The sequence below is a fragment of the Bolinopsis microptera genome, chromosome 9, assembly GCF_026151205.1.
Source record: "Bolinopsis microptera isolate Bmic1 chromosome 9, MBARI_Bmic_1.0, whole genome shotgun sequence".
Taxonomy (NCBI): Eukaryota; Metazoa; Ctenophora; class Tentaculata; order Lobata; family Bolinopsidae; genus Bolinopsis; species Bolinopsis microptera.
Genome location: NC_087080.1, coordinates 8,875,255 through 8,895,813, shown reverse-complemented (window position 1 = coordinate 8,895,813; position 20,559 = coordinate 8,875,255). Strand labels below are relative to the sequence as shown.

Sequence of the window (20,559 nt, the reverse complement as noted above, 5' to 3'; positions counted from 1 at the left end):
CTTTCCGATGTTAATAAGGAGACCATAACGGGCTGCTATGTCAGAAATACTTTGGCAAAGGCGGCCATTTTCGCTGAAGCTGTCAGTAATTGTTGCTAGGTCATCGGCGAAGTCCAAATCAGCAATGTAGTTACTTCCAACTTTAAACCCATCACGTGGCCCTATTGCTAGTCTTAGTATGAAATCCAGGACGATGATAAAAATGAGAGGTGCAAGAACATCGCCCTGGAGAATTCCGAGGTTGGTAAGGAATTCTAAGGTTATACCTTCAGGGGTCATGATTTTAGCCTTGGTGTTGATGTAGAGTGACATAATGGCTTTTATGATTTTTTTAGGAAAGCCGTAGGAAGCCAGGATGTCGGGAAGATGCGATCTGAAGATGCAGTCAAAGGCCTTTGAGAAGTCAATAAAGGAGATGACACAAGGAAGCTGGAAGTTCACAACCTCTTCGATGATACGTCTAAGAGCCAGAATCTGTTCACGAGTCCCTCTTCCAGGCCGGAAACCATTCTGGTTGTATCGGAGGCGAGGTTCTATGTGGCTCCTGATTCGGTTTAGAAGCAGCCTGTTGTAGATTTTCGTGGCAACAGGGAGGATGGAGATGCCTCTGCTATTTTCAGGACAGAACTTTTTAGCTCCTTTGGGTATAGGAAGAATGGCAGTGACAAGGAGCTCTTCCGGGGCTTTACCAGTAGCTAGCATGTTGTTGAACAGAGATAGTAAAGTAGTGTCCAAGTCAACACACTTGTACAGCAGAGAAGGAATTCCGTCATGACCGTACGTGTCCTTTGTCTGCTTGAGAGCTGTAGATAGTTCATCTGCTGAGAACGGTGACGTTTCAATTGGGAGTTCTGGCTTTTGGACTTCAAAGCTACCCATTCTGATGTTGTATATCGCTAATCGAGGTAAAATAAGCCGGATACTGGACTGCATTCTAGAATATTTTGGTCCAGTAGTATTATTCAGCGGATTTAAAAAATAATACGCTTAACATTTATTTTAAATTGTCTTTTACATTTTCTTACGAAATCATTGAGATTAGATTTGTGTAAAATTTAAAAAAGCTTCTCCAATTTTCAACAACCAAAAATGATATAATTATCCCATTAGCTATAGTACAACCTACTTTTATCTGCGGACGAGCAACATCGAGGGGAACATGTGATGACTACTGCAAGTTTTTATGATAAGTGCTTTTAAACAAAAAACGCACACCCTTCAAAGAATCCTTTTTACTATCTTCGTAAGTCTCTTCTCGTTCAGGCGATTACACATTATAAACAACTATTCATGATATTAATATTATTTCACTATTATCATTAACTATCTATTGAAGCTATGATATTGTCCAAACCAAAGCTTGTAGCTTTTCGCAACCCGCAAGGGAAACTGCAGTGCGAGGTTTACACACTATGAAAAACTTCAATCGCAGTTTCACGGTTGTGCAACCAGACAAATTTCATTCCAAGTTTGAGCTCCACAAATGCAGGTTCCTAACTTCCTAGAAGCGCCTATTTGTACTATTCTTGGGCTATTCTTGGGCGCTAAATATTACAAAAAATGTAATACTTATTTTTCATATTAATCTGTATTCATTCTGGGACATCATATGCCTATGGTACATGACAGGATAAAGAATTATTTGGGCAAAAGGCCACGGCCTTTATACTTTAGGATTTAGGATCGAAGCTGTTCAGATTATTTTTTTACAATGAACTAACTATTTCTAATTCTTGTTGTTCTGAAAAACTCTTTAAACATCATTGTGTCAAGATACTAAAAGATCATTCTATATTCTAACCTGAATTTAGTGTAACTGTAAGGAGCTATAAAAGCACTAAAAGTAGATCCTTAATCCTTATATCTTAAAATTGTGCTACTTGCAAACTTACTCTTACAAACAATCTACAATTACAAAAGGGTGAAACTAAATCTTAAAATGTAATGTTACGAGGGATATTATATAGAGCAACCACCACGAGTTCTTTACTGCTAGCTTCTGAGTTATTTAGTTTTACATTTTACATTATTCATCCGCTGATTCTGACCTTATTGTAAAAACTATATTACCGATCGATTGAGCTCATGCCAGCTAATAATGGGGCCGCCTCATCGGGGCGGGGATTGGCTATAATTCTTTATATTTCATTGGCTTCAGTGTCAGTAAAATATAAATTTGCCTTCCCCGATCGTTTTAAATATTCACCTATTGCAGTCATTCAGTCAATTACTGTATAATAGAGATGACGACTTTATCATCTTATTTTAGCTTATTCTGCTGTCTTGCTGATTACCGATAAACATTAAACAAGGACCGAATATTATAATTATATTACTGTGGTGATTTTTACTTTTTCTTTTAACAGTTAGTGGAGATAAAAGAGGTGGCATCATGCACATTTTACAACGCTAACACCTTCTCCTTCGAGCACTGGAAGTAAGTCCACTCATTTTACCGGATATTTTGCATGAAATTAATTTAATTTATAGTCAAATAAATTATAATAATCTTAAGCTTGGCAAAAAGAACATTAAATATATTATGTTTATCGGTATAGACCAAGTTTTTGATTACTTTGCGACATATTAAGTTGTGACATGTCACAATTTGTTGGATATCCGTGCACAAAGATCAGAATTAAATGCTTGTCGTCGAAAAGCGATGGGTTTTAAATTTTGAGCATTAGATCTGGTAAATGAAAGGTGTACTGTGTCCCTATAATAAAAGATGTTAAGTAGATTCTATTTTTGACGGTCAGAACATTATCAACGCCCGAGCAATTATACCTGAAACAGCTGTATTCTTTACTCTGAGTGCACTCTTGAAAATTCCACCAGTGATCTTTTTACTACTAATTACTATATCGTTGCTCAACATCGCATTCTGACTAAAACCTTCAGCTGTCCCGAGCATCAGATCTGTTGTATCTACTACGGTGCAAAAAGCTGCTGCAGGGAGAAGGAGGCGTACATGAACACGGGATATGGCTCACAAGGAGACCAAGGCAACCACCACGGTAGCCATCATTTCAATTGGAGTGGAAACATCGTCTACTACCTTAAAACTCAGTCAGTTCATCTCGTTTTTACCGCATTTTTATTTAGTTGAAAATGAGATATTTTTGTATCGATTAAAATGAAACTGAAATAAACTGTGATTATATTATTTAATTTCAGCTACACGGAGGTGTTGGTAGTACTGTCGATGCTGTTTATACTCGTAATGTTGGTTATCTGCTGTCTACAGTGGAAGAAGAATATGGAAGATGAGGCTGAAGAAGAGGAGTTGTTTAGGATCAACCAGATGATTGCCATTTCTGAAGGTATACAGTCTTCCGTTTGATTCAATAATTTACATTCATTTCTTTGAGACGGTGTTTAATAACATGTCAAGTTCCATACTGTATATTATTCAAAATTGAAATTAATTGACGTGGAAGTGACAGGATATGTTAACTCCAACCCAATGTCAAACTAAACCTCCCACCCTCCAATCAGGGCGAGGTACAGGGGGTTCCCTCTACAGACCACAACCTCTGTGTCCCTTACGTCACGGAGAGGAACCTTCTGAGAATACAACCATCACCTCCCAACAACCCCCGTCTTACGACAGTGTATCTAAAGATAACGATCAGCCTCAAGCTGGTGCTGCTCATTTAACTACACCACCTCCTCCATACAAACCATAACTTTTACTTGGGTATTATGGTATTTAAATTATTTACTAGTGTTCATCTAAAATAATCAAATTTAAAATTTGAAATCATGCATACCACATTGCTCATGATATGGCCAGTGCAAAATATGTTGCAAACAGGTAGTATTTCTAGACTTTGTAGCTATAAACAATACGTATGTGTGCTCATGATTTGAACTTTCAGTGTGATATATTTTTAGATGTCTGATTTTATTTTATTCGTGTCAGGAGCATTCTTTTTCGACAGCATGGTGACTTTTTAGAATTTTGCTTGGGAAACTTAAATTGTTAATTACAGAGATAGAAGTGGTTAAAGAATCAATGTTACGACAGGACAAAAAACAGAAAATTGTTTTCGTTTCCACACAAAATTATACATAAAACATAGCAACCGTCTCGTATATTACAATCCTGATATAATATATACAATCTAATCTGTCTAGTTTGATAATACAAACATGATAAAAAGTCGGCATAGGTCGCGAGAACTATATAAATCGGGAATAAATCTGATTACCTGGTCTCGATATTGGGAGAAGAATCTTATTAGCGTACATCGTTAGGAATAATTAATCAAGGTATTTCCGGTACAGGGACTAAAGAGATTAATTAAGTCAGTGTTAAAGTGATGCATCATGCAGGGAATAGAAAAATTAATTCTAACAAAAACGGTTAACAAATATAAACTTGGCCGTTCGTTGATATTTCATGATCTCAGGCATCAATCATTATCGACTACGTTTATAAAACTGATAAAAATGTTCTTAACAACCAGTAACATTATTTTAGCAACTATCAATCAGATTAAAACTATGAGTACAAGCAATTTAAATCATGTCAAAATTTAATTCACAACCTCCAAAAAAGTTTGAAATTTCCCTAATTCCTAGTTCCTACCCATAAGTACTCGCTACATTATAGAACAAACAATGCTGCTCTTATGATTAGCCATTACTTTCTTTACAGGCGTGTTAACAGCTTTCATAACAAATGAGGATTGTTTTAGTTTTCGATTGTCCATTGAGCTACCTTCGTTTCCGGTAGCCCTAGACTTAGAGTACATTTGACGCCGCTTCATGCCTGAAACATAAAATGCGATTGTAATCAAGTAATTTACTAAAATAACATGCAGCGGTTGAGTATATTCGTAAGCAAATATGATACATGATTCTCAAGACAGCTCTTTATAGTTCATAATCGATCACTTATTAAGGATACAATAAGTCATTGTAATTTAAATCTCCGTTTTTAGATCATCTTGTTTGAACGGTTAAGCAATTATGAGGGTTGCTAGGGCCAACAAATATAATAAAATCAACTTGGTGCTTGTAATAACTAAATATTGCGCGCGACGCGCGTTCATTTCTATCGAACAAACGTAGAGCAGTGAAAATTTGGCATAGAATTTTTGTTTCGCGCTTTACGCAAAGTGTTACTGAAAAAGTGTACAAAATAAGCAGAGTTCATGGAATATGGGAATAGCATATTCTAAATACGCTCTAAATTGTAAAAATCTAGTTGTTCGAAAAACCATTATTTTCTTACCTCTAGCATAAGCTCTTTTGTCAAACCACCCTGTGGCTCGCAGTGTTGACCTGCGAAAGGATTATATCATTTAACGATGGCATATATAATGCAAATGGAAATTACAACTTCTGTTCTAAAGGTTTCACGATTTAGTTAACAATTTCTCTTTTAAGCAAATTTATTCGCTTACAAAACTTCTGGATCATCGGAAACAATTGTACTCACGATATTGGGGAAGGTTTTAAAGTCACTAAATACACTCCGAAAACGGGTCTGAAAGAAATGTTTTTAGATACGTTATATATTAGACAACACCTACATTTAGTTCAGCCGAAACAAGAATTTAAAAAACAATATTAAACCGGAAATTTCATAACATGATTATGTAAGTTAAGAATACCTGTGGTCAGAGAAAGTGAGGTTTGGACAGTAGTGGTATATTTGAGGGGTAATGGAATCTTGTCGAGATTTGTACAATATTCGATCCTGTAAATAATAAGATGAATAATTTACAGGACTATACTTCCACAGAAATGTTTCATCTTCAGTTATTAAATCATCATTACTGAAGATAAATCATTCGAGTAACAACTTGATGAGTTAGTTGATGTTATGGATAGGAACAACAGGAACAACAGGAACAACAGGAACAACATGAACAACAGGAACAACAGCAACAACAGGAACAACAGGAGCAACAGGAACAACAGGAGCAACAGGAACAACAGGAACAACAGGAACAACAGGAACAACAGGAACAACAGGAACAACAGGAACAACAGAAGGAAAGTAATAAAATGTCAAGTATTACCGTCCAGCTAGGAACACGCTGCTTGGCACTTGTGTCATACTCTGAACTCCCTGGATCAAACTTGAATGTCGGAGGAAATCTGATGGGAGCCTCACTGAAACCCCGGAATGCAGCTTTTTCTCTGATTTGTTCAAGCAGCTGATCATTTTTTATCAACGGCTGAAAATGTTTGGTTCTAAATTCACACTTGCATTAGGAAGATTTAATAAAACAAAAATTTTGAGATTTAAAGAGTATTACAAATTCTTAATTCTCGATGATTTAATAAATATGAATCGATTTTAATATGTAAAGCAGGATAAACACGCTAAACATTAAACATCTTATAACCATGGCTATGGTCTATTCCTACATATCATATTCACATTATGTCACCCTCTTATAAAAATATCTGATAATTCATTTTCATAGCCCCATATTACAGCAGAAGAAGTGTCACCATGCCAACCACAAATTTATACATCATGAAGCAGCATATTCACCATTTACAGGTTGCACCAGTGAATGAATGAAATAACTGCCAGTAGTTACTATAGACAATAATATCCCAGTCTCAATGTGTACTATTGTGTGGTTTCAATGAATTCCTGAATCATTCGTTATCATTTCTGAAGAATCTCGAATTTCCAAATATTACGTTTTATACAACGTCCTTACGGGAAATGCTCAATTAGGGAACTAAAAATCTTGGGTTGCACCAGAGGTTAAATACGGTTAGCGTGCCACCTGAGACTTATTTTCCCTTAATCTGGCCAGTATCCAAAAAAAGAAGCCCCACCACTGAGGCCGAGGGTGGACATGAGGGTGGAATTGAGGGTGGAAATGAGAGTGGACATGAGGGTGGACATGAGGGTGGAAATGAGGGTGGACATGAGGGTGGACATGAGGGTGGACATGAGGGTGGACATGAGGGTGGAAATGAGGGTGGACATGACTACATGAGGGTGGATATTTGGGTTATGCAGATGATAACATCGTGTTCCTTAGGAAACAGGACTTCATGTGGTGGATGATACAAAATATCCCGAAATATTGACCGTAGCCGAAGTTATGGCTGCTTTAGATATTAAGTTTCTGGCTGGTTCTCACCTCCAAATTGCTGTTCTGGATTGCCTTCTCTGCCACATCTCTCTCGCACGTGACACGGTAGTTCAAATCTCCCGACCAGAACACGCAGTCAACCTGCACAATTCTATTTATAGTAACAGTTTAAGGGCATTTAATTATCCACAGCTTTTAGGGTTTTATTAGGTGTGGAAATCTAAGATATCTCACAACAAACATTTTAGTGTTACATATTAGTATGAATTAACAATCCGCTGATTAGATATTAGGATGATTAAACGATTGAATATCGATAGAATGATCACTGATCAAACTTATCATCAGTCTGAAGGAACAGCTTATCACAGTCATTGGTCAAAGATTAAAAACCTATTCAATGACTGCGCCAATAAGGCTACAATTGTAAAACTCTTACATTCTCAGTGCAGCTATAAAGGCTACAATTCTAAAACTCTTACATTCTCAGTGCAGCTAAAAAGGCTACAATTCTAAAACTCTTACATTCTCAGTGCAGCTAAAAAGGCTACAATTCTAAAACTCTTACATTCTCAGTGCAGTCAGGAGGTACCTCATCTCCCGGGGTCTGTTTCACGCTGTACCGGGAGAAGTCCAGTGAGGTTGAGATCCGCACTGCGTCAACATTACGTTCTTTCACTTTGGTCGTGTGGGCTAAACAAAATAACAAAAATCAGTAAGAGTTTGATTCGGCTGAGATCCTTTTAGAACAACGTTTTGGCTAGTTTTAAAAATCCATTGTTATAAGCTAGCTGTGGAGAAGGCCTTATAAAAACAAAAAGCCCTATGAATAGCACATGTATATTAAAGTGGAAAAAGTCACATCTTATGCGGTACACCCTGTATATAAAACCAAGATAACCATGACAATATGCAAACAAAACCTCTGAGATGAGCGGTGATAAAGAGCATTGAGCTCCCGAAGATGGTAAGGATGATCCCAACAGCTCCCTTATTCCTCATAACTCCTCCTGCACCACATGCTACTGTGCTGCTCTGCACATCTGGGAATTAAAGATAGTAACTGTTAGTTAGTATAGCTTTTAATTGGAGATATCAGTAATGTCTTGTCGAAAAACAGCAGTTTTTTTACTGTCTGACTGCATTCTACATTGTACTAATAAGTAAAAATACGATGTGGTGTAACTCATCAAAATCTTCTGAGGCTCTGAATTTTTCTGTGTTGTGGGTTTTATTAGGTATGTTATAATCTATTTAAAAAGCAGTTATGTTTTGAATGGCTTGATTCTATTTTTGGGGTATTTATTTAAGTGCATATAATACAGGCACATTCGTAACTGGTTAGTGGTTAGGTACCAATAATTTATATATCCTCCTCATAACGAACTAAACAGACACCATTTAAGGCTTTATACTTTTTGGTAGTTAGAGTACACAAAGACGTATTTAAGTAGGTACAAGTTACTTTGCTATTGTCGTCATAGTGACGCAACTGCACCTCATACTCGTAGTTCATACAATTGGTGATTTTAAAGTGGTTTTGTTCCGAGTTTGGTTATGGACAGAATTTTACGAGGATAAAAACGTTCATATCAACAGAAATATAAGCAGAATACATTAATCGAAAAGATAAAATCTTGTATTCAAATTGGAATGTTTAATGTTAATTGGTTTAGTCCGATATAAGTGAAAATTTAACAGCCACCACACACGAGAAAGATTTTTACCAGAATATTCTTGCATCGCAAGAATTTGTCCGCAATTTTCATTTTTCATGCACTTGTTACTTGCATCTAGCGATACTAAGAACATATCGCCAATGATTCTGTGCTGAATATTTTTTGCTTGTTATTCCAAAGCATGTAAAGAGTGAACTGTTATTGACAGTGTTAAAGAATGCGTGTTATATTCAAAACATTGGTCATGTCCATGTTTTGTCGTCCGTGTGTATATCAGCATGATATCAGCTGATGTTAGGGCGGCCGGGCGGGTGGTTCAATTTCACTGGACTCTGGATTCAGTATATTTTCAAATCTGCCATCATAGACAGGTAAATATTCTATTTAGAGGCAGTGTTATCTTCAGTGCTGTATGATAAGATTTTAAAAGTAAATTAGACGCATCAGTATTCAGTCACCGTATTGATAAAGCATATTTAATCATAACAATGCCTGATGAATGATGATTGCATATTATTATGACGATCTAAAGGAGACTGACTCCTAATGAGCATGTTATTATGACGAACTAAAAGATAAACGAAACTGACCCCTGATGATCCATATCATCTCTCTTCTCACTAGAATGATGAGATGAATGTCTCCCAGACTCTCTGACCTCACGAGGACGTGGGTGGGGCCCAGTGTTGCTTGTACCGTCACCTCCCACTCCCTCCTGTAATTAGTAAATAAGTAACAAGTAATAACCAAATGATTAACAAATAATTAACAAATAATTAACAAATAATTAACAACTAATTGAGAACTAGATCAAATCCTCCTGTTAACTAGATATACTAAAACTCACTCTAAAAACTCTAAAAACTAACTCTAAAAACTAACTCTAAAAACTAAGTCTCAAAACTAAGTCTAAAAACTAACTCTAAAAACTAACTCTAAAAACTAACTCTAAAAACTAACTCTAAAAACTCACTCTAAAAACTAACTCTAAAAACTCAATAACACCCTAGTTACAAGAGCTTACTTGTGAGGGGTACACTCCTGTGTTCCTATAACGTACATGTCCTGTAAGTACTCGCACTCAGGTGGCATCAGGAACTCTTCAACAAGCAGAGGAACGTCCTTCTGGAATAGATAAAGATAATTTCAGGGAGTAAGGTAAAACTAAAGATCACGTGATTAAGACTTGAAAGTGAATTGTAGCAATAACATCCACTTTGCTCTACTTGATAGCACTCACATTGCAACCGTTTTTATCCAAAAAAACAAGTGGAATTTCGTCGTTTTACTTCACTCACACTTCACAGTTCTATCACATTTATAGAAGCGTGACGCACGAGGGCGTTGGACACAAGGGGCCAAGGGTGGAGTAATTCTGTTATTCAAGTTGACATTAGACATTAGTTTTCAAGGATCAGCTGGTTTTCTCTTTAATTTTATGGGGACCTTTTCTTTTACTTGACAATAAATATAACATGATAGAGGGTAGATCCGGCTGGTTCCTTAAAAAGTACAGGCCATAACTTGGAAACAAAGAGAAATGTCTCGGATTGAATCCTTCTTTGTGACAACGAGTCACCGACAAAGAACGCTACCACTCTACCCGCTACTTATCATAATTAAAAGAACGTAAAAAATAACTATAAAATGCGATGCGAAACTTGTTTTCATAACCCTTCCTGTTTCTGATAAACGAGTTAGCGATGCTGCTGTCACTATTCCTTATTTCTCTCTCTGTGGGACTCAACTCTGCCACCTGGTACTCGGTCACTGTGAAAACCTCCAGTTTGGCGCACAGTGGAACAGACAGTGCTATTGACCTGAAGATCCTCGGGGAACGAGGCGCCGTATCAAGTCAGCTGGATAACAGCGGACACAATGATTTCCAGACAGGTCACACTGACAAATACTCGCTGCAACTAGGGGAGGTAATGCTGATACAGGGACTGGAACTGAGTATAAGGGGCTCTGACGCATTCCTCTTTGACTGGGTGAGTGTGAGGTCCCAGACCTTCAGAGAGACCAGGTACTTTTACAACGTGAAGAAGCAGGTACTGTCAGGTGACTTGGATGAGGGTGTTACCAAGGTGACACTGTCCTTCCAGGGAGACATGACCTACACTGTGACCACTGTAACTGGTACTGTTGCTAATGCGGGCAGCAGCAGTATCGGGCTCAGTATGATGCTGGAGGGGGAGAACGGAGAGTTTGCTTACACCAGCTACATTGACCCGAAAGAGGGGAGTTTTAAAGAAGGAGTATTTGATGAGTTTGTGCTGGGAAACATGCCTGATATGGGAACTGTGAAGTGTGTGACGTTGAAGGCTGATGAGAGTGATGCGTGGTATTTTGATGTCATTGCTGTGGAAAAGAAGGGTGGGAGACCCGTCCTCTTCGAGAACACATACCAGACATTTTTGTCTGCAGATTCTTCTGAGGGCATGACCAGCATGAAACTCTGTGCTTAGGAGATAATGTGTAACGCTCTTTGACGGACTTCTTCATGATTCGTGATTTATTTCTGTTTATTATATTAGTGGTTTTTCCCATTTAGGTAATATTATATTCTAATATGTTGAAAATACCCTAAATCCTGTTCTTACTTAGAAATAAATAAGTTCAATATATTACAATAATCTTTTTTGTGTGCAATAGTGTTTCATCTGTTTAAGGGGGCAGGGGGGGGGGGGTCTTCATGGAAATTTTCTCAAAATCGACTTTTTAGTTGTTTCTGATAGAGGGGAGTGATATCTATCAGATGCTTTTAATCCGATAGAAAAATATTGTTCCTAGCCGAAATTATCACCGGTAAAAGGTCAGCGCTTGTGTGTAATTGTATTGCGCGAGCGATTTTTGATCGCGTGCCCTGAAAATCGAGTCTAAAAATCTATCTTCTCCTACATTTTTTGAGCAATCACCCTCAAACTTTCAGGATATTTTCTAAGGATTATTTAGAAGGGATTGTCCAGGCAAAATTTTGAGATAGGCCTTTAAACATTTTTTATTCGATTTTGAAAATCTTGGACCTCGAAAAATCGTCAAAAAACCAGGTCCAAGATTTTCAAAATCGAATAAAAAATTTTTAAAGGCCTATCTCAAAATTTTGCCTGGACAATCTCTTCTAAATGATCCCTAGAACATATCCTGAAAGTTTGAGGGTGATTGCTCAAAAAATGTAGGAGGAGATAGATTTTTAGACTCGATTTTCAGGGCACGCGATCAAAAATCGCTCGCGCAATACAATTACACACAAGCGCTGACCTTCTACCGGCGATAATTTCTGCTAGGAGCAATATTTTTCTATCGGATTAAAAGCATCTGATAGATATCACTCCCATCTATCAGAAACAACTAAAAAGTCGATTTTGAGAAAATTTCCATGAAGACCCCCCCCCTGCCCCCTTAAGATAATGTAGAGCTACATCAATTCCTTTAAAGAAATAACGTTATTACATCTTATTAGTACTTTAGTCGAACAGAGGATGAAGTTAACATCTGTTGAGTGTCTAAATCGGTATCAGATCAATAAAAAGTATTTACTAATAGTATTTAAAGTATAACTCATGATCATGGCCACATTCTTACAATGTAAACCACATAGTATTTAAAACGTACATATATATTATATAGGCTATAATGTGCTTAAATGTATATATACACTTTACGTACGTATATATAAATTAAAATAGTCTTATCATCATTTAAGCTCCAGATCCGACATCTGGTGGAATAATTACCTGCAGTATTTTAGTTATTACAGTGCTCGATGAAGCTCCATAAAAAATGGATGGTAAAATGGATCTTGGTAACCGGGATTCGAGTATTGTTAAGATGATAACGATCGATAAACGATGTGACTCAATACAGAGAAAAGCTCTAGCTCTGGTCTCTGTGGTCTCTGTTCTCAGTGTTTCACGGTAACTTAAAATCGACAAAATCCCTAATTTGAATAGAATTTATGCAACCCTGGCGTCTTCCCCCGTTAGTTGAACGGTAAAACGTGGATTTAAAAGCTATCACTATTCGCTGAAGCCGTGTCCACAGCTTGAATACATTCCTCGACGAAGTAAAGATTTGAAATGAATTAGATGCTTGACAAACCGGCCCGAGATATGTGAAATTGCGCTGAACAAGCATACACTCAGTCATTATCACAACATGACTTTATCACGCGGCCAGTTCATCATGTACTCAACTACTCACTGTCGTGTACATTTACTGGCAGTTAACAATTTATTGGTGGCTCTAAGTTTATTGTAATTCAGTGGGCAATTCAGAAAAAGCAATTTGATAAATACCTGCGATTAAATAGAGTATGAACGGCAAGTTGGTCGTTTAGAACTATCGTATGAACTATCAACGATGGCCAATGGTGATTGGTGTTGAGCTTGGCTACGTGTGACGAAACATGCAAATTAATTCGGGCTAAATAAAATACGATTTTATATTAAATACATATAATAAGTAACTACCTCGCTGTGCATGTTCCAGGTTCCGATGAAAAGTGACATCTGATGGTTTGGGAAGTACCTCTCCAGCTCCTCAAAGTCGGGTTCCTCTGTGTGTACTGTGGTTCTCACACTCTGACTGTGTATTGGAGGTAGGATACTGTTCATCAGATCCGCTCTGAGGGGAATTGTTACACTTTTACTAATTTCTGACGAAAACACCTCAGTTTTATGGGGGAATTACAATTATATTATTACAATTATATTATTACAATCATTACTATAATTATCAGATCGGAATATAATTATTGCCATGGCCTGGTTGATTTTAATTATTCTGGAAATTATCTGTGTAGCTGGTGAGTGCTAACAGTGCTAACAGTGCTAACAGTGCTAACAGTGCTAACAGTGCTAACAGTGCTAACAGTGCTAACAGTGCTAACAGTGCTAACAGTGAATGACTGAATATGGTGAAATGTAAGTCAGAGGATGTGAATCTAAAGTGAAGCTCTCAGATTACTAAGATGAGTTATGGGATGTGGACCACTACAAAAACTTACTGAGATGAGTTGTGGGATGTGGACCACTACAAAGACTTACTGAGATGAGTTATGGGATGTGGACCACTACAAAGACTTACTGAGATGAGTTGTGGGATGTGGACCACTACAAAGACTTACTGAGATAAGTTGTGGGATGTGGATCACTACAAAGACTTACTGAGATGAGTTGTGGGATGTGGACCACTACAAAGACTTACTGAGATGAGTTGTGGGATGTGGACCACTACAAAGACTTACTGAGATGAGTTGTGGGATGTGGACCACTGCAAAGACTTACTGAGATGTGTTGTGGGATGTGGACCACTACAAAGACTTACTGAGATGAGTTGTGGGATGTGGACCACTACAAAGACTTACTGAGATGAGTTATGGGATGTGGACCATTACAAAGACTTACTGAGATTAGTTGTGGGATATGGACCACTACAAAGACTTACTGAGATGAGTTGTGGGATGTGGACCACTAGAAAGACTTACTGAGATGAGTTATGGGATGTGGACCACTACAAAGACTTACTGAGATGAGTTGTGGGATGAGTACATGTCCTCACTGTCGCTTGTAGTTCCATCATCTCCGGGTCTCTTGCTGGAGTTTCCTTGTAACGATAGTATACGGGGGATTGGGGCTACCTGAGGAGGAGGAGTCAGAAGGGTGATTCGGACAAATTATCACAGCATTTATAAACATGATAATTTAAGGTAGAGAAGCGGCCATGTTTTTATCATGATTCAGGCAGTGCCCTAAAATCAGAACGTTCCCACATTTCTTGATAGGCACCATAATCACCATGATATTGTTTCAAGAAAAGCAGGGCAAGTGTGAGATGATTGATCGATTAGAAGAAGCAACTTCTCGTCGGTTCATGGATTCTTAGTCAGCAACGAGTAATTCATCTTATTAGCTAATGAACAGCCCGGTAGAATTTTCTGATCTGTTTAGTACAATACCGCAACACAGAACACTCAAATTTACAGAACAATGCAACATACCATTGATTTTATGAAATTGCTTTCAGAACTGAAAATCAAGTTCTTTGGGAATAGAACATAAGCAAATTATATTTTTGGATACTGGTGGGATATGCAATCTGCTTGATAGTGACAATCCAACCAGCTTCCAGCATTGGCCGATTAAAAGCCACTGTCTCTGTTACGTGTCAAAGTCAATGCATTGTGCAAATATGGTTCACTTCCCCACCAGTATCCAGTTCCATATAGCGTGGGTTATAAAATATATAGAATATAGATATATAATATAGTTTACCGATAGATTCAAGTAGAAAACGACGCGGAATCCAATTATATGTCGAAGGATTCCCACGAAGTCTTACGTTACTTAAATTTTAGCGATATCGTAATGGAATCGCAGGTCGCTGTAGCAAAATTTAATCAGTATAAAATATTTTCTGACGGAACGTGTACCTATACCTTAGAAATCTTTTTATTTGTGTTCATAACCCTGTACCTAACACAACTCTAGACACCTTAGTAGAAAGTAACGATAGAAACTTTAAACAGAACTAAGTAACAAATTCCATATGACATCACCGAAAGTAACAGCTGAACAGTGCAGTGGAACTAGTAAAACTACTAAAATCAATCAGAGCAACCAATCCGCTGATGTTCAATCGAGATAGAAACCAACTGAATCGAATACTACAAATGCTGTCACGAAAAAGCGAAGCAAATCGCAGGCAAAGATTCTTTGATCTTTTAAATGGCACCATATTTGGAATAATTTGAAAGCAGTCAACTGCAGAAAATGAGTACCCACTTCACAATTCTGTGAAGGGAAGGCATGGCATGTGGGAATGGTTCCTTTTATCGCATCATTATGAAGGCTTGATATGAGCTTTATATAACTGACAGAGTTAATGAAATGGCGCCGACCTTAATGACTTGAACCCTAAACGCACCACCTAACTAGCTGCTATTTTCTCAGTAAGCCTACTTCCAAAAATAAATATCCCACTTACTCGACAAAGATAAAGCAAATTTGAACTGTGCTTCTAAAAATAAGTTAATTTATTAAACGGGTAATGCTTGAGCTTCCCCTAAATACTCGTCACCAGACGTCTACGATTTGGTGGTTCCCATATTCGACCACGAAGGCTCTGGAACTGTACACATTTCATACAACCATCACCTAAAATAGTTTTATAATTACAAAGTTATCATTACTCACCCTATTATAGAGTGGCAGGTCAGTGCTGTCGAACGACATGTCACGTGGTGGGCTTCCTAAAACGCTGGGGCTGTTTTCTGAGCTGTCTACGCTGTCCGCATCATCCTCGCCAGTCTGGTTTTGTTGTTTATTTTAGGGGGTTATAATTACGGGGGATTTATAATTATGAGGGATTTATAATTATGAAGTGGTTATGACTGCGGTATGTCACTGCGATATGTAGTATATAGCTGGTGTATGCAATAAGTAAATTACCTTCATGATATTATGATGATATATAACAACATTGCTAATCTAAGCACTTTAGGGAGGATTCACGTCATATGACGTCAGCATTCTAGGAAGAGGTGCTTCACGGAGGGAGTATTTAAATTAATGAAATTTGTAAATATGTAAGACGGTGTATTTTGAAAGCTCCTACTAAACAAACTTTTCGGATCACTTATATGTTTTAAACAATGCCCCCCCCCCCCTCCCAGATGTAAACATGAGTAAATTTGCTGACAGAGGAAGATTTGAAAATTGCAAAACCCTGCTGATCTACTATGTAAACGGTCATTTTTAATTAGATATTTTATTTCAGAAAAGAAGTTAAGATCACGGACATTTTAATATAATATTAATAGTACTTTTTTCCCTTAAATTCGAAAAACTTGTTGAGAATAATCTTACCTTGTCGGTTATAAAAGTAGAGGCCAATAGTGGCTTTCCAAAACTGCTCTGATGTTCATTGTCTTCACGATGGGAATTTGTACCATTACTGAACGACACCTTTCCGTTAGTCTTTACTTCTCTGGCTCCATCAACATCAACATGTGACCCATTCAAAGATTGAATATTGCTTGTGTCCAGAACTTTTTCAACAAATCCAAACATTGCCTTGTCCTCCTGCTCCACATCTAAGATACATTTTGAACCGGCCATGTCTCTTGTCAATGTTCCCGCACCGCTCTTGTTGTGAAGTATTATCTTTTCACCACTTGGGCCTTGCAATCGGCGAGTGTTTCTCCTTTTAAATCCGTTTGGGACGTCAGCAATTTGTTTTTCTGATTGTCTCTGGTTGGGTGTTACATTTATTAGGGCAAGAAATTTCACAAATTAAGAAATATTTATAATTTGCTGAAATCGGATAAATATCATTCAGTCATAGATTATGGGGTGGTTAGACTCTAAACAGTCGAATTTAATTTGAATTGATAAAATCTGACAAGAAAACTTACTTTCATCGTTATTTCGTTGCTGAAATCATCCTCTGTATCAGAGAAAATATCAACGCCACTGACACCAGCCAACATTTCTGTTACAGCTCTGGTAGCCCCGTCGAAAATACCCGGATCACGGCTCATTTTTCTTTTAGACCTTGAAGAGAGCTCATATTCGCTACTCACTTCAGGTTGACTTTCTTCTGTTTCTACATTGAAATTTTGAAATTGCTGAAAGTAATGGCAAGTTAAATCATATTGGAATCGAAAATACATTGGAATCTAAATAAATTGTCTAGATCACATATATCTTGTTATGGGTCCACTAATGGAATTCCTCAATTGCAAACCATCTACTTCAAATATGTACAACAACAATTGACACAATTTCTCCTCTCAAGTTCCATTGAAAACCGTACATAGTCTTTCTTGATAAGAATAAGAATATTCAGCTAATAACCTGTTCCTCTATAATGTCATCAGGAATGGTGGGAGAAGTTGGTGTATCGCTAACAATATCATGTTTAATAGATTGTTCCTCATGCCGACTTAAGGAGCAGGGTGTTGATGTATTCGATACAGAAGATCTCTTATAAATTGAAGCCCATTTCCTTGTATGAAGGGACTGTTTCATGGACACCACCGTGTTGACAAAACTGCTGAGCTCATCAGGTGATGTGACATTGGATTCATTTTTCATTAAAACACGTTAAAACGAATAGATGATAACAGCTCCCTGCAGCTATAGAGGATGCATCCCTATTTGTCAAGTCTCTGTCGTCTCATTCACACAACCACTCATAACACCTACAATAGTTTGTATTCAGGAAATGAGGATAACAGACAAAAGGGTTTGTCTTTAAAATCACTTATGATGTTTTGAAAAATGCTCTCTATATTTTCTAAAAGTTTCAAACAATTGACAAGAATCTGTGACTAAATGTGAACTTTCAGTCACACCTTGTTTCTTCTGTCATGAAAATTTTGTTGTTTTGGATCATTATATATAATATTAATTCGTTGATATCAGATGTATAAATCTCTCCTAATAATCACTCCCAAACCACTGGCGTAACATTGCCTGTTGGAGCCCCCCCCCCCCCCCCCCCCCGCTGAAAAAAGCTGGGGTCGGCGGGGCCCTTTGTTACGCCACTGGTTTAACTTGGTGAAACTGATTATAAAGGTGGAACATGTCAATGCTTGAAATGTTGTGAAAAACGTTCTAGATACAAAACTTATAAGGATTATAGAAGGATGGTTAAAAAAGATCGCAAAGATGTTCAAACTAAGTATTTTATGGGAAAATTTACAGACACAAACGGTAATAGTAAGAAGACATGGGAACTGATTAATCAAATACGGGGCAAACAGAAACGGCAAATAAAACCACTGTTTACTATAAACAATGAGAAGATAACCAATCGTAGAGTAATAGCCAATGAATTTAATAAGTATTTTGTTTCTCTAGCGTCTAATTTAAACGGGGCATATAATGAAATTGGAGAACTAACTATTAACAATCTTCCTAGTTTTTATGACTACCTGCCTAGAGCAAACACGTCCAGTATTTTCATGAATGACTGTACAGCTGACGAGGTTAGAATGATTATATCTGAACTGAAGAATGGGAAGTCATCCGACATCCCAATACATGTAGTTAAAGAATCGTCTAAAGTGATCTGTCCTATACTATCTTTATTATACAGTGAATGCATGAGGAATGGAGTATTCCCAGATGATTTAAAGACTGGTAGAATCGGTCCGATCTATAAGAAGGATAATGAGGAATTGCTGGAAAACTATAGGCCAGTATCAACCTTAGCTGTTTTTGGTAAGATATTTGAAAAAATTATTTACAAAAGACTGTATAGCTTCTTTCAGTCCCAGAAAATGATTTACGAGAACCAGTACGGATTTAGAAAAAATCACTCCACAAGCCATGCCCTCAACTCCTCAGTGAATTACATAGAATCCTGTCTTAGCAAAAAACTGCATGTACTTGGAATATTTATTGATCTATCTAAAGCGTTCGACACGATCTCACATGAAAAACTACTTAATAAACTAGACAACTATGGAATACGTGGAAACGCCAATTGTTCTCTTTGGAGTTCCCCAAGGCTCTTGTCTCGGACCCTTGCTATTTATAATATATGTTAACGACTTATTTAGAACAACTGATCTGGGCAAGTTCATACTATTTGCAGATGACACAAACATATTCGTAGTAGATGAATGTAGAAAAAAACTGTATGAAAGAGCAAACGAAATTCTCCGTTTGTTACACCAGTACATGAAATGCAATCTATTACATATAAATATAAAGAAATGCTGCTACATTCACTTCAAGCCGTCATGTACAGCTACTGATAATGAGGCAGATAACGAATCAGAATATATACTAACTCTGGATAATACGGTAATAAAGCAAGTTAAAGAGACCAAGTTTTTAGGTGTTATTATTGACGAAAAGCTAAAATGGGATGTTCAAATAAGAGCCCTCAACTCGAAACTTAGGTGTGAGATCGGAAGACTCAGTAGAATACGACACGTTATCCCGAAAAAACACCATAAAGAATTGTACCACACGTTATTTGAGTCACACCTAAGATTTGGAATATCGGTATGGGGTGGGTCGAGTAACAATATGCTTCAACCTATCTTCATCACTCAGAAAAAATGTATCAGAATACTATTTGGTGACCTTGAAGCATATCTAGATAAATTTAGAACATGTGCCAGAACACGTTGTATAGATGAACAAATCCTAGGAAGGGAATTCTTTGAAAAAGAGCATACAAAGCCGTTGTTTAACAAGAACGGCCTTCTTACCGTCCACAACCTCTACAAATACACATGTCTATTAGAACTGTTCAAAATTGTCAGATTAGAATCTCCAATCTCACTTCTATCTTTACTCCACAGATCACCATCACAAAGACGTTCAGACCAGTTCATCACCCCGAACCCATCCTCCTCTTTCATTTATCAATCAACAAAGTGATGTAGCGTGTGATGTTTGTTGTATATTTTTCTGATTGAGTCCGTTCATAGTTAGACAATCTATGTGCCAATATTGCTTGCACTTTACACAGTCAATCTTCCATGATGATATTGACTTATTGCATGGACATTTTGTCTTGTCCCTGTGTGAACTGTCAATCTTTGGGAGTGTTACATCACTGTCTACAACAATACTCTCACAAGATCCATCTTTTCCCTTCACCTCTAGTCCTGTGTTGTTCTTGATCCGGGACTTTGCCTTTTTGTCTGCAGGGGAAGGAATTCGTGACATATTGGTATTAGATGAGGCTCTCTTGTTACTCTTGTTGTTGTCACCCATACTCAGCAAAAGTTAAAACAAACAGCCAGCAAAGGTCAAAACAATCAGCTGTTAAAGCAACGT

At 37.4% G+C, this 20,559-nt stretch overlaps 3 protein-coding genes across 3 annotated transcripts; 2 read left to right on the top strand and 1 right to left on the bottom strand.

The window, feature by feature from the left end:
• Positions 1–1,108: 1,108 nt before the first annotated feature.
• Positions 1,109–4,033, top strand: LOC134820857 (uncharacterized). Its single transcript, XM_063831494.1, has 5 exons — positions 1,109–1,243; positions 2,367–2,437; positions 2,902–3,069; positions 3,178–3,323; positions 3,499–4,033. Exons 1-5 carry the CDS (start codon positions 1,184–1,186, stop codon positions 3,687–3,689), a joined length of 636 nt encoding a protein of 211 aa, XP_063687564.1. The 5' UTR covers positions 1,109–1,183; the 3' UTR covers positions 3,690–4,033.
• LOC134820854 (phosphatidylinositol polyphosphate 5-phosphatase type IV-like) lies at positions 3,940–17,974 on the bottom strand. The gene is made up of 16 exons (XM_063831492.1): positions 17,614–17,974; positions 17,172–17,384; positions 16,624–17,007; positions 15,952–16,065; positions 14,284–14,396; positions 13,228–13,381; positions 9,780–9,880; positions 9,346–9,470; positions 8,000–8,119; positions 7,645–7,769; positions 7,125–7,217; positions 6,036–6,194; positions 5,625–5,710; positions 5,450–5,497; positions 5,243–5,292; positions 3,940–4,777 (listed from the first exon to the last, which is right to left on the bottom strand). Exons 1-16 carry the CDS (start codon positions 17,851–17,853, stop codon positions 4,608–4,610), a joined length of 2,295 nt encoding a protein of 764 aa, XP_063687562.1. The 5' UTR covers positions 17,854–17,974; the 3' UTR covers positions 3,940–4,607.
• On the top strand, positions 10,431–11,277 carry LOC134820855 (uncharacterized). Its single transcript, XM_063831493.1, has one exon. The coding sequence runs from the start codon at positions 10,459–10,461 to the stop codon at positions 11,221–11,223; it is 765 nt and encodes a 254-aa protein (XP_063687563.1). The 5' UTR covers positions 10,431–10,458; the 3' UTR covers positions 11,224–11,277.
• Positions 17,975–20,559: the final 2,585 nt, after the last annotated feature.

Coding starts and splice junctions, on each gene's coding strand:
- LOC134820857 (XM_063831494.1), top strand. CDS start 1,184: ATGATAAGTGCTTTTAAACAAAAAACGCACACCCTTCAAAGAATCCTT. Junction 3,070..3,177: donor GTCTACTACCTTAAAACTCA/GTCAGTTCATCT, acceptor ATTTAATTTCAG/CTACACGGAGGTGTTGGTAG. Junction 3,324..3,498: donor GATGATTGCCATTTCTGAAG/GTATACAGTCTT, acceptor CCCTCCAATCAG/GGCGAGGTACAGGGGGTTCC.
- LOC134820855 (XM_063831493.1), top strand. CDS start 10,459: ATGCTGCTGTCACTATTCCTTATTTCTCTCTCTGTGGGACTCAACTCT.
- LOC134820854 (XM_063831492.1), bottom strand. CDS start 17,853: ATGAAAAATGAATCCAATGTCACATCACCTGATGAGCTCAGCAGTTTT. Junction 9,881..13,227: donor CCTGGAACATGCACAGCGAG/GTAGTTACTTAT, acceptor TATCTATTCCAG/AAGGACGTTCCTCTGCTTGT. Junction 8,120..9,345: donor GATGATATGGATCATCAGGG/GTCAGTTTCGTT, acceptor TTTAATTCCCAG/ATGTGCAGAGCAGCACAGTA.